Source organism: Balaenoptera acutorostrata, chromosome X (genome assembly GCF_949987535.1).
Source record: "Balaenoptera acutorostrata chromosome X, mBalAcu1.1, whole genome shotgun sequence".
NCBI lineage: Eukaryota > Metazoa > Chordata > Mammalia > Artiodactyla > Balaenopteridae > Balaenoptera > Balaenoptera acutorostrata.
The window spans coordinates 116,834,749-116,850,336 of record NC_080085.1 but is presented as its reverse complement, the minus strand read 5'-3'; the positions used below and the strand labels follow the sequence as shown (position 1 = coordinate 116,850,336).

Sequence of the window (15,588 nt, the reverse complement as noted above, 5' to 3'; positions counted from 1 at the left end):
AGCCACTCAAACTATTGTCCCTCCTAGTTCTGGAATGCTCTGGAGTACCAACATACTAAAGAGTAATTGAGGCCCACCCAGAAGGACTCAAAGGCATTGAGCAGTGCCCAACTTGCAAGTCCTCCAATGTATCCATCTGATTTTGGAGCTCCGGCTGTCAAAGTGTTTCAGCCAAGCCTCCTCAGCTGACTAACTGGTCTTCTTAGCTTACCATTTGAAAGCAGCTGTGGTTAAAGCAGAGCTTGCTGACTCAGCCCATGTAGTAAGGATGACTAAACACAAGAATTTCCTGTGGAGGGGCATGGGGGATGAAAAATATCTTTCAAATGCATTTGTTTCAGGGAACCATTCTGATCAGTCAGGAGCTGGCCCACCGTGGGCCCATGAGAAAAAGCCGCAGGCTGTCCCTGCTCAGCACCAAGGCAGGGCTTGCAGATGTTTCCTTTCTTTTCTGCTAAACAACACCGTGGCTGTCTCGGCACCATTTTGGTCTGGCCAGCATTTGCACAGAGCTTCATCTGCCAACTGGTACAGCCCAAAGCCAAGGGGAGCGGATGTCTCCCCTGACCAGAGGGGCCTTTCCCCTGCTCAAAGGCCTTCCCCCAGGGGTGAATGGGGCTGATCTGCTTTATCTCAAGGCAGCTTCAGTTCTGAGCCCACCTTGAACTCGAACGAGAGGATCATTTATGCTGACTGATCAGAAAGCAATGTGGGCTGGCTTCCATCTCCAGGGCGCACTCTGGGGAGTTTGCAGTCCGGAGTCGAGTCATCATTTTCAGGTCTGAATACCACACAGACACTGGACAACTTTAGGAAACGAACGTTGACCTCCAGTTGGATTGCTCACCAGCTTAAGGCATTAATTCAGTGAAACTAAAATGTGGATAAATATTTCAAGGCTCTTGGCTGGGAAGGAGGCTGCCTTGCTCAATTAGAAAGTTGGAGACACCTGGTGCATTTGGGGGGCGACACGTTTTTACAACTTGCAAATTAGAAAAGGGGGGCGGGGAAAGAGGGGGCGTGAACGCACTCAGCCATCTTCCGAAAGCCATATACCAAGCCAACAGTTCCGACATAGAGTCCAAGGGGCCTGCCTCACCCTCCCCCCATCCCCTCCCCATTCCACCCACGCAGGCACAAGGAGGAAACAGGACCAACTGCCTTACAGGTCTCAAAGAAGGTTGAGGATTTATTTTTCAGAAGTGAGTAACAATTTCTTATTCCAATGGAGGGAGGGATGTTCTGGGACCGCCAATATGGAGTAACGGAAGGAATCTGGTCTTGGGGGAGGGGGGGAGGGGGAGGGGAGGGAGGGGAGGGGGAGGGGGAAGAGAGAGGGCGTCCCAGTTCCTTGCCACCTAGCAGTGTGAGCTTGGAAGTGTTATTTCACTTTTCTAAGCCCGTTTCTGATTCTGTAAGCGCTTATTTAAGCTACATATAGTGCCTGGTAATAATACGGCCTCTAAAGGTTTAGTGAATGAAAGAGAGGGAGGGAGAGGGCAAGAGAGCGAAGGAAAGCATGACAGAACAATAAGGATCTGTGTAGCCCATGGAGTTGGTTTGAAACTTAAATGAAATAACGGTTATGAATTCTTCTGCTTGTCTAACACTTTACAGTTAACGAAGTATTTATATACACCCTATCTTAGTTGAATCTTACAAGACGTCTGTGAGAGAAGCAGGGTAAGAATTGTTGTGTGTCTGATAGAGGGACGTGAGGCTCAGAGAGGCAGGGAGGCAAGATATGAAGGAACTAGGGCTCCCAATCCAGTGCTCCTTCGAACATACTATACAACCTCTTATTTTCAAATAAAAAGTTTTTTTTTAAATTTTATTTATTTATTTAGTTAGTTATTATTTTATGGCTGTGTTGGGTCTTCGTTTCTGTGCGAGGGCTTTCTCTAGTTGTGGCAAGCGGGGGCCACTCTTCATCGCGGTGCACGGGCCTCTCACTATCGCGGCCTCTCTTGTTGCGGAGCACAGGCTCCAGACGCGCAGGCTCAGTAGTTGTGGCTCATGGGCCCAGTTGCTCCGTGGCATGTGGGATCTTCCCAGACCAGGGCTCGAACCCGTGTCCCCTGCACTAGCAGGCAGACTCCCAACCACTGTGCCAGCAGGGAAGCCCCCAAGGTTTTTAAAAGGAGAAAGTGCTACCAGATCAATGCATCAGATCTTTGCCTTGCAACTAAGCACCCTTTGTATGAGGGTTCAAACACTGGAGGTGGGTGCAGAAGAAGAAATATCAGTCCATGACTAACAATGATATTCAAGATTATAGTAAGACCTTGTCTACTCAAAACACAAGAAGCCAGGGGGAAATGGCCTTGGAATGACTTGGGCTGGGATTATCTGATATTTTTGTAAAAGAACAATAGGGCCTCTGGTTGGCAGGGAACTAACGGTTGCTATTTGGAACAACATGGGCCAGTGTAGGGAGGTTGACTGTGGCCTCAGGTGAGTGAGCCAATATATACTTAGTCTGTCCCCATCAGGTACCTGGCCTCTCACAAAGCCATCAGCAGCTCAGCGGGAATGGACCTATGGTCTGAGACTTCTCCAGGTTTACGTGGGTCTTAGAACCTTTGACTCATATGCTGAATGGGGCTGTCCAGGTCATAGAGTCCAATCCCCTTCTGATGAAGACACTTCTGTCTACTGAGTAGCTGCCCACCTTCCAGTGACAAAAAAGCTTACTACCACTCTACGTGTGGTTTCTAGCTCTGAGTTCTGGCCAGTTCTGATGATGGCCATCTGTGCCACTGATATTTCTAACTGCATTTCTAGGGGAACACAGAGATGTTGATTGCAAATGCACCTCATGCAAGCAATTAGACATGTTCCTAAAACATTATATGAAAACAAAATTTTCACAAAGCAAATCCTGGTTTATGTGCCCTAGGTTGGTTTGTGATTTAAAGGAATCATTGTTTCTGAATTTATCACTTTTTAAAACATAAAATTATGTTTGCTTAAAGCAGGAGTTTTTAACTTGGGGTCTGTAGTTCTTGAATGAGATACAGAAAGCTAGGTGAATTTTTCTGAAAACTATCTACAAAAATGTGTATTTGCATTTATACGTTTTTCTGAGAAGAGGGTCTACAGTTTTCTCAGATTCTCAAAGGGCTCCACCCACAAAAAGGTTAAGAATGGGAGCCGGGAATGAGAATCCAGACTTAAATGGTCAGAGTCTGGGCTGCGATGAGGCCACGGAAACCCAGAAAGGAGAACGATGCAAGAGAACGCGCCGGTCTCTGGAACCTTTGCCTAGAGGAGCACAGAGACCTTCCTCTCTGTACGGAGCAAGCTGATCTGGGGTCTTTACATTTCTCTAGCATGAGTGATGCCTTCTTCATACAGGAGCGCGTGGCCGGCCAGCTTTAAGACAGTAGCATTGACATATATACACGACCAAATGTAAATTAGATAGCTAGTGGGAAGCAGCCGCATAGCACAGGGAGATCAGCTGGTGCTTTGTGACCACCTAGAGGGCTGGGACAGGGAGGGTGGGAGGGAGACATAAGAGGGAGGGGATACGGGGATATATGTATACGTATAGCTGATTCACTTTGTGATACAGCAGAAACTGACACAACATTGTGAAGCAATTATACTCCAATAAAGATGTTAAAAAAAAAAAGACAACCAGGCAAAATCACTTGCAAAGGAGAGAAACCGAGAGGTGATTCTTCATGTTGAGAAATGATTCTTTCCCAAAGAACGTGCAGAGAGTGCCTTGACTTAGACCCTCCCCGAAGTTTAGAATGCTTTCAGATTAGAATACTTAGGCTTTTTTGAATTGAGGATGAACAGAGTCAGAAATTATATCGAAAAGATTTGTTTAAATAGCTTAAAAAAGTAAAAAGGAGGGAGAAAAATAAAAACAGTCAAATGTTCCCAGTTGTCCTTCCTTGTGATACATGGGAACCATATAAAACTTACGCCTTCTGAAAATAATACTAAAAGCTATAGTAATTTAGTAAGATGAAATATATGAGGAATAACCAGTAATAATAATAATAGTCAACATGTATTGAGGGCTTGCTAAGTATGACATATTACTAAACAACTTAAAATAAAAAAGACATATCACTAAAACAATTATCCTGTTTAATCTTCACAACAGTCTTTTGAGGTATTTTTTACTATTCCCCCCATTTCATAGATGAGGAAAATGAGGCTTTTAGAGAAGTTAACTAAATTGCACAATATCGAAAGAAAGAAAGAAAGAAGAAAAGAAAAGAAAAGGGAAAGGAAAGGAACTCTCTTAAGTTATGTGCAGGGTAGCGCCCTGTGTCCTGGGAGGCTTTGGAGGGTGGGATGACAAAACACCTGGACAATCCCCCTCCTCAGCCTCTGCCCGGGCTTCTACTTGATGTAACAGGTCTTGTGAAGCTTTTCTGATGGAAAACCGCCTCTGTCAGCCTGCGCAGATTGGTCAAGACCCTAGTCCGGTGGTGAAACGGCTTTTTTTGACATTTCAGCATGAAAGGTACAGAAGCGAGGTCTGCAAAGAGCACTCAGGACTCAGTTCCCTGGGTTGCCCTGAGAATTTCTTTCTCAGATTTGAGCATTTTCCTTGGGGGAGAAAATCCAGGGCTGTGAAGTGGTTCTTCACTCCTGTTCTGGACGCCCAGTGAGGGGTGGTGAGTGGGAGACCCTTCTGAGTATCACGTTGGCTGGAGCTCTGAAGCACCGCTTCTACCTGCCGCGTGTGCCTGAGAGGCCACGCCTGGCTCGGCCCCAGAAACCCCCAGGGGGCGGGGGCCATGCACTTGATCAAGGCTGCCAACAGCGGCTGGATTCAGCGCGGGTTCAGCTCTTCCACGGGGTAGGGCAGAGCGAAGGTACCACACAGTCACACTCAGGGGAAGAAGAGAATCTTGTTTTTACAAACTTTAAAGGAGTATAAAAATGACGTTGTTGTGTTTGAATTGCCTTCGCTGGATGAATAGAGCCCTGTAGCTGCAGGGCTTAGGGAGGATTGTGTGGAGACCACGTATTTCCTTATGTATGTTCCTATATAGATATATTTCCTTATATGCTTGTGTCTGAGAACTCTTCACCGGTTCTCACTGAAACTGGTTGTTTCCTGTGGTGACTTCTGTCTGTCCATCTAGGTGGTAAGTCCTTAGTTTATTATCTGAGCTTGTGTACCCTGAGGGGTCCTAGGCAGTTGAGGGACCCAGGCTAAAACTAAGACTGATATTTTTGAAACTTTCTTGAATGGAAGCTAGGGGTGGGGAAACCCTGTTTAATTGCTGCAAGCAGTTTGTAGCTTACAAGGGATGAAACCTTTGATATTTGTTGAGGACAAACTATTCCTGTTTAGTGGTGACAGCAGCTCCTATATATTGAGAGCTTCCCACGTGCCTGACACTGTCCTAAACCCTTTACATACATAAACTTATATAAGCTTCACGACATCCCTAAAAGTGAAGATCATTGTTATCCCCGATTTTGCAGAGGAGGAAAGTGATAGAAAGAGAGGCAAAAGGATTTCACTAAGGTAAGGCAGCTAGTAAGTGGAGAGCCGGGATTTGAACCCATAATTTTAATGACCATGCAAACATTCCCTGGGAAAACTGCTCAGCATTCTTCTCCCTGCAAATTTCAAGCAAATACTCTTTAAGGGAATTAAAATGTGGTTCAAGAAGCAAAAATGGCTTTGTGAAGAAAAACATACAAAGTTGTCTACAGGGGAGGCTGGAAACAATTTGTGCAGACTAATCTGCTATGGGAGCAGATTTTTTTTGAGGCCCATCCACATTGTAGCATGTATCAGTACTTCATTCCCTTTTATAGATGAATAATACCCCATTGTATGGATATACCATATTTTGCTTACCCATTCATCAGGTGATGGGCGTTTGGGTCGTTTCTACCTTTTGGCTATTGTGAATAGTGTTACTATGAACATTCATATACAAGTTTTTGTTTGAACACCTGTTTTCCATTCTCTTGGGTATATACCAAGAAATAGAGTTGCTGGGTCATATTGCAATACCGTGTTTAACTTATTGAGGAATCACAGAGTGGCACCACTTTTATTATTGAAAAGAAAAACCCAACAACCAAAATACAATCATTTGAAGCTATATATTATTTTTTAATATCTTTATTGGAGTATAATTGCTTTACAGTGGTGTGTTAGTTTCTGTTGTACAGCAAAGTGAATCAGCTATAAGTATACATGTATCCCCATATCCCCTCCCTCTTGAGCCTCCCTCCCACCCTCCCTATCCCACCCCTCTAGGTCATCACAAAGCATCGAGCTGATCTCCCTGTGCTATGCAGCAGTGAAGCTATATTTTAAAACATTATAAGTAGTCTGGCCAGATTAGTGGCAAAATGGATCCCCTTCTCAGGAGGAGAATCAAAGTAAGTTATTCAGTGAACACCCGTCACTACGGTTAGAAAACCCACACAAACGCCATTTTCTACTGGCCAGCTCAAGGATGAGCGTGAACTTCCTCAAGTCTGAAGCTGGACTGCTTGTTGTAGCCCCCAGTCACCACTAAGACTAGTGATAACCTCATCCAACTATGAACACCTTGAAGACAAGGGCATATCTGAGGCACCTTTGTCACTCCAGTGCCTGGTACAGTCAACATTTGTTGGTGGAAGGAAGACAGGAATGCCATGCAGCCCCCTGGGAGAGATGGTCTTGGGTAGAGTGTCTCTTTGCCATGCCCCCACAGGGCATGAACCACCCCTACCCTCACGTCAACCTCCATTCCATCGTCCATCACTTTGGGTGGCACCACCACTGTCACTCAATGATGAGCAAGCCGGGTTATAGCACTTTTCACATAAACAAATCGGCAAATCACAGAAGCCAGTGTTTGTCAGACCCAAGTATCCTGATTTTTTTTTAATTAATTTATTTTATTTTTTGGCTGCATTGGGTCTTCATTGCTGCACGCGGGCTTTTTCTAGTTGCGGCGAGCAGGGGCTACTCTTCATTGCGGTGCGCGGACTTCTCATTGCGGTGGCTTCTCTTGTTGCAGAGCAGAGGCTCTAGGTGTGCGGGCTCCAGCAGTTGTGGCATGAGGGCTCAGTAGTTGTGGCTCGCGGGCCTAGAGCGCAGGCTCAGTAGTTGTGGCACACGGGCTTAGTTGCTCTGCGGCATGTGGGATCTTCCCAGATCAGGGCTCGAACCCGTGTCTCCTGCACTGGCAGGCAGATTCTCAACCACTGCGCCACCAGGGAAGCCCCCTGATTTTTATTTTAACACTATGATCATCATTCCTTTGGGCAAATCCCCTAGTGTCCAGATGTTTGCCTTTCCGCACTGTAAAATGAGAATTTTATTACTGGTTTTTAGTCACCTCACAGCATTGTGGGGAGAGTCAAGGTAGATATGGGAGCTGGATGTATGAACATCCCTGGGCTTGTGGAGCTCTCATCAAGAGGGCAGTAACTGGGCATGATCCCCTTTGGAGCCTGTCACTGCTGTTGACATTGAGAATGCTGGTGTGGGAACAAATGCTGTCTTTGTCACAGGCTCAACTACAGGGCCTCTCCTTCCCAAAGCTGGCAGCTGAGGCTAAGTACTTGAGATCCCTGGGCCAGCTGTTGTGAAGTAAACGCCAGGCAGTAGGTAAGGCAGGATTCAGAACTGGGCAGACAGCCAGGCTTGAGTGGGAGCACTGATGGGGGGGGGCACAAAAGTTGGCAAACAAGTGTTTTCCAAGGGGGGAGGATTAAAAACTACAATCTTGTTTCTAAGGTAGACAAAGCACCAACAGGCAGGGGTCGGGGGAGGGAGAGCTGCCTAAAAATTCCTGCTTTAACTCACTATCAGCTGAGAAGATTCTAGTACTAGAAGGGCAGTGTGAGCAGTGTTTCCCGAGGAGGCTTCCCTGGGAGCACAGAAAGATAGCCACACCCTTTGAAGTTCGCTGGGAGCTTACAAAGGGCAGTGTTGTTTCCACTGAGGAAGAATGATAGCCCCACATAATGGTGTCCTTATTCTCTAAACCTCAGACCTTGTGCGATGAGGGGCAAGTGAGCCTGCAGGCCCAGGCAAGGGGGGCAGGGACACTTGGCAAAATGCACACGCTTTCAGCTTGCTTGCTAGCCAACGTGGAAGGTCTTTCCTAGGAAGACGGTGTGGTCAAAGTCAGGGGTCTGTTTCAACTCTCTTTCTAGGAGGATTGCTAAACCATACCAAGGTACCATTCTAATTTGATGATGGCTGATAAAAGTTTCCAAGTGGACATATCTATCATACTTGACAGATTTCAGTGAAACATGTCATGCACCTTAGAGGCTGTAGAGATAAAAGACCGATGAGAAAAAAATTGTTTTAAATCAGAATGAAAATGGCGGTATTTCTGAGTGGTAGGATTCCTATCACACAAAAAGGAAAGTCAGTAGGCTGGCAGGAGCTGTCAAAGGCAGTTGATCCACCTGTTATTAGGAAATGGAGGCCCCAAGCTGGGCCCTAACCTAGCTCGACCAACTTCGGGATGCCTGTGGTACTGCATCATCCATGCGTATGTCAGGGACCACTTCCAAAATTCTGACTCATTTCCCAGACCAGTGAAACCATGTAAGCGTGCATATGAGTTTCATGCCTGGTGTCATCCCTGGGAATTTTTGTCAGCTTTGGTACCCGGAAATGATTCCATTAGACCTGGTAGAAGCTGGGTGGTGTGATGGCAAGAGCCAGGCAGAGACCTAAGCTCCAGTCCTAGCTCTGTTACCAATTAACTGTCATTCCAAGTGAGTCTTTTTTTTTTAATTAATTAATTTATTTATTTTTGGCTGTGTTGGGCCTTCGTTTCTGTGCGAGGGCTTTCTCTAGTTGCGGCAAGCGGGGGCCACTCTTCATCGCGGTGCGTGGGCCTCTCACTATCGCGGCCTCTCCTGTTGCGGAGCACAGGCTCCAGATGCGCAGGCTCAGTAGTTGTGGCTCACGGGCCTAGTTGCTCCGCGGCATGTGGGATCTTCCCAGACCAGGGTTCGAACCCGTGTCCCCTGCATTGGCAGGCAGATTCTCAACCACTGCGCCACCAGGGAAGCCCCCAAGTGAGTCTTTTAACCGATCTGTGTCTTGCTTTCTTCAGTGGTTAAAAAGAGACTGCTTAATTTGATGACTGAGTCCCTTCCAGGTTTAAAAATTTTTAATGTCTGTGTCTTAGCTTTGGGTTCAACAAAGAATTGTTGTAGATATGCAAGTCATCTGATTTGATAAATTCTTTTAGGTCTGAAAGGGATCTTAAAGCTCGTCTAGTCCAACCCCTTTATCTTACAGATATAGAAACCGAGACCCAGAGAGGAGAAGGGAGTTGCTCAGTTTGTACAGAATGAAGGTTAGAGATAAGGTTTCGTGATTCCCAGGGCAGTACATTTCCCACTACATTTATTTTTAAATCAAAGTAATGCATGGGCATGGTTTTAAAATACCAAATAATACAGGAGCACTTGTAATTTAAAAAAAAAAAACAGTTTTCTGCCCCAGCCCTAGTCCCACTCCTCAGAAGCAACCATTTTTAACAGATTCTGTTTTCAATTCATATCTGGTGGTTACTTCAAGGTCTCTAAATATGCCTCTACTCCTATTTCTTGATTTATCCATTTTGGACCTTATCTATTGACTCCCTGCTATAAAAACTGAGGATTTAGCTCACTTAACATTACTCCCAACCTCTTCTCTTTCCTCCGCCTCCCCATGTTTGATAGTATTATCTTTATGAGGTTTTGAAATTCACCTTTTAAAATAGCATATAGTATAATTTACTATTTTGGGTATACAGTCCTATGAGTTTAGACGAATACATAAAGTCATATAACCACCATCAAAATCAAGACATAGAACAATTCCATCACCCCCCAAAACTTCCTTATGCTGCCCTTTGTAATCAACCCTGCCCTTCACTCCCAAACCCTAATAACCACTGATCTGTTTTATTTTCCTATACTTTTGCCTTTTCCAGAATGTTATAGAAATGGAACCAGAGAATATGTGATCTTTTGACACTGCTTCTTTCACTCAGTATAATTATTTTGAGATTCATGTCTCAGTAGTTCATTTTTTTTTATTGCTGAGTAGTATTCCATTGCTTGGATGTACCAGTTTACCCATTCACCAGTTGAAAGACATTTGGGTTGTTTCCAGTTTGATAGTATTATTTTCAGTGAATTCCACTGGTTACCTTTTAATTTGAAATCATATACTTAAACCTCTATTTCTATTTCTCTAGATAGCATCCACTATATATTAACTAGGTCTTCCTTTTCAGAATAGTAAATGCTTTTGACTGGATTTCAAAACATGATACTTTCATTCATTTTGTCTCCGTTTTAAATGGATTGAGTTTGAGGGTGTAATTTTTCATGGGGGTGAGCGGGCTTGTTTAAATGCTACCCAGCAGCCCCATTCAGGGCTACTGCTATTCTAAATGGCTCCTGTAGCATGGGGGCTTTCTCTAGCTCCAGACGTGCTTGTTGCTGGGAAGATATACATGTACTTTCTGTTCTGACCGTTGCTAACTCAGGCAGTAATTTTGGGGAAAAAGATCTTTCTTCATGTGGATTTCAGCTTTTGTCTGTCATGCTTTTTCTGTTCCAGCTGCCTTTACCAGTGAGCACAAAGCCACATTTCAAAGGAGACTGACAAATTATCCCCAGCTGCCAGAAGGAGGTTAGCTTTCTGTGTGTTCTGTGTCCCCCGTCTCTGATAACTAACAGGTTAACTTTCTAAAGGGAACTGACAAAAGCAGAAATTGTCCTTTTACCCAAATGGGTTTTTGTTTTTTTAAAAGATATGGATTTGTAATATTCCTCTCCATTCTGACCCTAATTTACATCAGGAAATACAGTGTAAATGATTACAACTGAGCCCCTGTCATTTGCAAGATTCATATTAGTGCATTTCTTTTTTTAAAGCATTTATGAGATCAAAATTATGTTTGAAAATTTTCTGGCACAGTGTCTTTCCTCAAAAAGTAGCCATTTAAAGGCTGAATGGTATCAGCTCTGGCCATAGAGATTTATATGTGGTTATATTTACTTGCATTTTTTTTTAAAGCTTTTATTTATTTATTTATTTATTTATGGCTGTGTTGGGTCTTCGTTTCTGTGCGAGGGCTTTCTCTAGTTGCGGCGAGCGGGGGCCACTCTTCATCGCGGTGCGCGGGCCTCTCATTATCGCGGCCTCTCCTGTTGCGGAGCACAGGCTCCAGACGCGCAGGCTCAGTAATTGTGGCTCACGGGCCCAGTTGCTCCGTGGCATGTGGGATCTTCCCAGACCAGGGCTCGAACCCGTGTCCCCTGCATTGGCAGGCAGACTCTCAACCACTGCGCCACCAGGGAAGCCCTTTACTTGCATTTTTAACCATCTTTGTATGTGTGTTATCTACCTAGCACTTACACTGCATAACTCATACCTAGCATAGTACCCTACACATAGTAGGTGCTCAGTAAATGCCTTTTGAATGGAAATGGTCCAAAATAGTGTCATGTACACATGATGGTGAACTATTCTGTATTAATGCAGTGAGTCAGGCGTTCTCAAACACAACTGGGCATGCGAATTGGTACAACTTTCCCACAGGAAGATTTGGCAAAATGTGCCAAAGCCTTAACAATGTTCTTGTCCTTTCACCCAGTAATTCTCTAAGGACTTATCCTTAAAAAATAATAGAAATGCACAAAAGATATAAATACTAGGAAACTCATTGTAGCATCATTTAAAATAGAGAAAAAGTGAAATCAACTTAAAATTCTATATTATAAAATCGTATGCAGTAACATTTAACACTATGAAATGCTATGTATTTATTTAAAATCATGTTTAAGAGAGTATTTAATAACATGGGGAAATGCTCACAACCTAAATTAAGTGGGGAAAGGGAGGATACAAATGAACATACAGTATGATCTCATGTGTGTGTGTGCAAAAGAAAGAAGACTGAAGGGAAATAAATACAAATAATAACAATGGTTCTCTCTAACGGTAGAATTATGAGTTATTTTTATATTCTAATTTTTGTAATTTCCAAATTCTCTACAATGAGTTTGTATTACTTTACAATTTGAAAAATATCTTTTTAATTTGAAAGAAAGAAATACTATCCTAGGGACTTCCCTGGTGGCACAGTGGTTAAGAATCCACCTGCCAATGCAGGGGACACGGGTTCGAGCCCTGGTGTGGGAAGATCCCACATGCCGTGGAGCAACTAAGCCCATGCGCCATAACTACTGAGCCCGCGCTCTAGAGCCCGTGAGCCACAACTACTGAAGCCCGCGTGCCTAGAGCCCGTGCTCCGCAACAAGAGAAGCCACCGCAATGAGAAGCCCGTGCACCGCAACAAAGAGCAGTCCCCCTCGCTGCAACTAGAGAAAGCCCACGCACAGCAACAAAGACCCAATGCAGCCAAAAATAAATTTTTAAAAAATTAAAAAAAAAAAAAGAACTACTATCCTAGTCACAAAATGTGGAACGATTTCTCAAACCAAAGTCAGCTCTTCAGATGCCACGTGGAAAGTCACGGCAGTGTTTAGTTTTCAGAAAGACAAAATGAAGCTACAAGTTTTTTCAGGTTTAAGTGTTAAGAGCCTCAGTTTGATATTGCAAGGCAAATGTGTTCATCCTTTTCTCTAGGCCTCGTTAGGTTTCATCCTTCTCTCTCCCCATCCCCACCCATTTTAAAACTGTCCAGATCTGTGGAAAAAATGTTGAGTAAACTGGAAATAAATAAAATCCAATGGCTTTAAGATACCACAAAGTCCTCCCTTCCTGTGTACTAATGGCTACCTGCCCACTGTACTCCCCAGAGTGGAGGGCTGGAGTCAGCCAAAATGGAGGCTTTTCTGATTCAAGCGTGAAAACTGCAAAACACAGAAAAACTTAGGAAGTCTGAAATGATTGAGACACAACATGTATAACCTTCCCTCCTTACATTCTGACCTTCGCACAATATAAACTGGTGGGCTTTTCTGGGAAAAAAAACTACTAAGTAAAAACTCAGTCATAGAAGGCAGCTACAGTAAGGACTATTCACATTTCAAAGAAATCTCAGAATCCTAGAACTTTACAGCTGGAAGGGAAGTATTCCAACAAGTATAGCATTCCTTCCAAATACCAGATACTCTGCCGGGTGCTGATCCAGTGTTACCTCATTAAAAACCATATAGCAATGCACCCCATTTTACAGATGAAGAAATCAAAGCCCAGTGAGGGATTATGAATTGCCTTAGATCACATAGTTTGTTGACTGCAGAGCTGGAGCTAGGCTCCACATCTTCTGGAGACTCTCAGGTGAAAAGATGGGTTTTTCTAATATTACCTAGCCCCTCAGCTTCAGAGAGTCCAAGTACTTACCGTGCAATTGTGCTTGGATGTTTTGCTAACAGTTCAAGCTAATCAAGTCCAAAATCAAACACATAATCTTCCCCTTGGCTCCCAGTGACCCAGGATCTGAACCAAAGTCTGGCTTTTTGCTCTCTTTCACACCCCCTCCCCCACATAAACAATCTGTTAACAAGTCCTGTCAATTTTTCCTTTAAAAATACCTTCAAAAAGGTACAAACTTCCAGTTATAAATTAAATAAGTCATGAGGATGTGATGTACAGCATGGCCACCACAGTTAATAATCCTGTATTGTATATTTGCAAGTTGCTAAAAAGTAGATCTTAAAAATTCTCATCACAAGAAAGAAACATTTGTAACTATGTATGGTGACAGAAGTTAACTAGACTTAACTTCTGGTGGTGATCATTTCACAATATATATGAATATAGAATCATTATGCTGTACACCTGAAATTAATATAATGTTATATGTCAATTATACCTCAATAAAAAATACCTCCAGATCCTACCCAACCTACAAGACAAAACCAACCTCTACCTCCTTAAGAAATCCCTTCTTGACTACTCCAGCCCACACTGCTGCCTCTCTTCTGACTTCATACAGCAATTCTAGTGTGCAGCACAGAGTTAGTTTAGCACCTGTCATTCAGGGGCAATTAGCATTTGTTCAGCAGCATTCATCCTGGCAACAAATATGTATTGGGTGTCTACTATATGTCAGGTCCTAAGATGGAGAATTCATTTGTCTTGTCTCCTCACCTAGATATTAAACACCCTGAGAGTGGAGGCTACAGCCTTTGCCGTAGCCTCTTAAACACCCATTGCAGCTCTGGGCACATACTGAAGACTTGTTTGTTCAAGAGCAGAACAGATTTAAGGAATCTGTCACCAGCTCAGCAGCTGGAGAACTCTGGGGATGCTTTAATCTATAGTTCTGCCTCACTATCATACAGGCTACATGAGTATGATCCACTCACTCAATGAAGACAGCATATCAAACTGTGACTTTTTAACACCATACCTTCCGAGATAAGTGAAGAGATTTAACTAATACGAGATGTGGGGTCCAAAAAGTCAAATGGTGTCTTCCACCTCCAGGAAGCTGGAGTAGATGTACTCTTCCCTATTTCTCTCACTAAGTACAGTTAAAAACCCTGGACATTATATATAAAACAGATATAAGAAGACCAAGAAAGGTGGAGAGAAAAGGGTGGAGTGGCTAAGGACCTCAGCAACCAAAGAATGACATGGTGGTGAGTTCCCTGGATTTTCTTTTTGCTTCATAGATTCCAGACTAGCTGCTGGAAACACCAGCAGTTCAGAAAACACCAAATGGGAGCAAACAAACAAAAAAAGTCCTGCTCTCTCTAGCCAAAGGACCAGGAAAGGGGCAGCCTAGCAAGGTAGAACACTTTTAGACTAGTACTGTTCTACTGTAGCCAAACACCACAGGAAACACTGTGACTCCCACACCCACCCATGCCAACAAATGACGAATGGGGAGCCTGACCTTCTACCCCAATCTGGCAGTAACAAGGCAGCAACCCTCTTTCCCCTGCCAGAGCAGTGACAGAAAAAAAAAAACAAACAAACAGCTAAAACAGAAGGTTTAAATAAGATCCAGAGTCTCATTACATGATACCCAAAATGAACAGTATTCAACTGAAAATCATTCATCATACCAAGACCCAGGAAAATCTTAAATTGAATGAAAAAAAGAATCAATAGATGCCCAAACCAGGATAACAGAGATGTTAGAATTATCTGACAAAGATTTTGAAGCAGCTGTCATAAAAATGCTTCAATGAGCAATTACAAACATGCTTCAAACAAAGGAAAAGAATAGAAAGTCTCAGCAAAGAAATATAACAGCTCAGCAAACAAATAAGAATATACAACTAAGAACTAAATGGAAATTTTAGAACTGAAAATCTCAGTGGATGAGCTCAACAGAGTAGAGGGGACAAATGAAAGGCTTAATGAACTTGAAGATATAACAACAGAAATTACACAGAGAGAAATACAAAAAATGAAAAGAGTCTCAGGGACCTGTGGGACTATAACAAAAGATATAACATTCATATCACTGGAGTCTCAGGAAAAGGGAAGAAAGAGAATGGGGCTGAAAAGCATTTGAAAAAATAATGGCTTAAAGTTTCCAAATTTGGGTAAAGATATAAACCTACATATTCAAAGAGCTGAAAGAACCCAAACAGGGTAGACCCAAAGAAATTCACACTAAGACCCATCATAGTCAAACTTCTGAA

General features: G+C 43.4%; 1 protein-coding gene across 6 annotated transcripts in view; it reads left to right on the top strand.

The window, feature by feature from the left end:
* The first annotated feature begins 490 nt into the window (after positions 1–490).
* Positions 491–15,588, top strand: part of PLAC1 (placenta enriched 1) — a 40,515-nt gene continuing 25,417 nt past the window's right edge. Inside the window, exons 1-2 of one of the 6 annotated variants that reach the window (XM_057538503.1) lie at positions 491–1,202; positions 10,577–10,648. Coding sequence is in view for 1 of the 6 variants with exons in the window: in XM_057538501.1 (XP_057394484.1) it covers positions 4,401–4,489 (89 nt within the window). In the remaining 5 variants the exon portion in view is untranslated. Of the gene's footprint in view, positions 1,203–4,387; positions 4,490–8,658; positions 8,728–10,576; positions 10,649–14,528; positions 14,575–15,588 lie in introns of those variants that run through there. The other 5 variants (XM_057538505.1, XM_057538504.1, XM_057538502.1 and 2 more) reach the window with 5 other exon arrangements.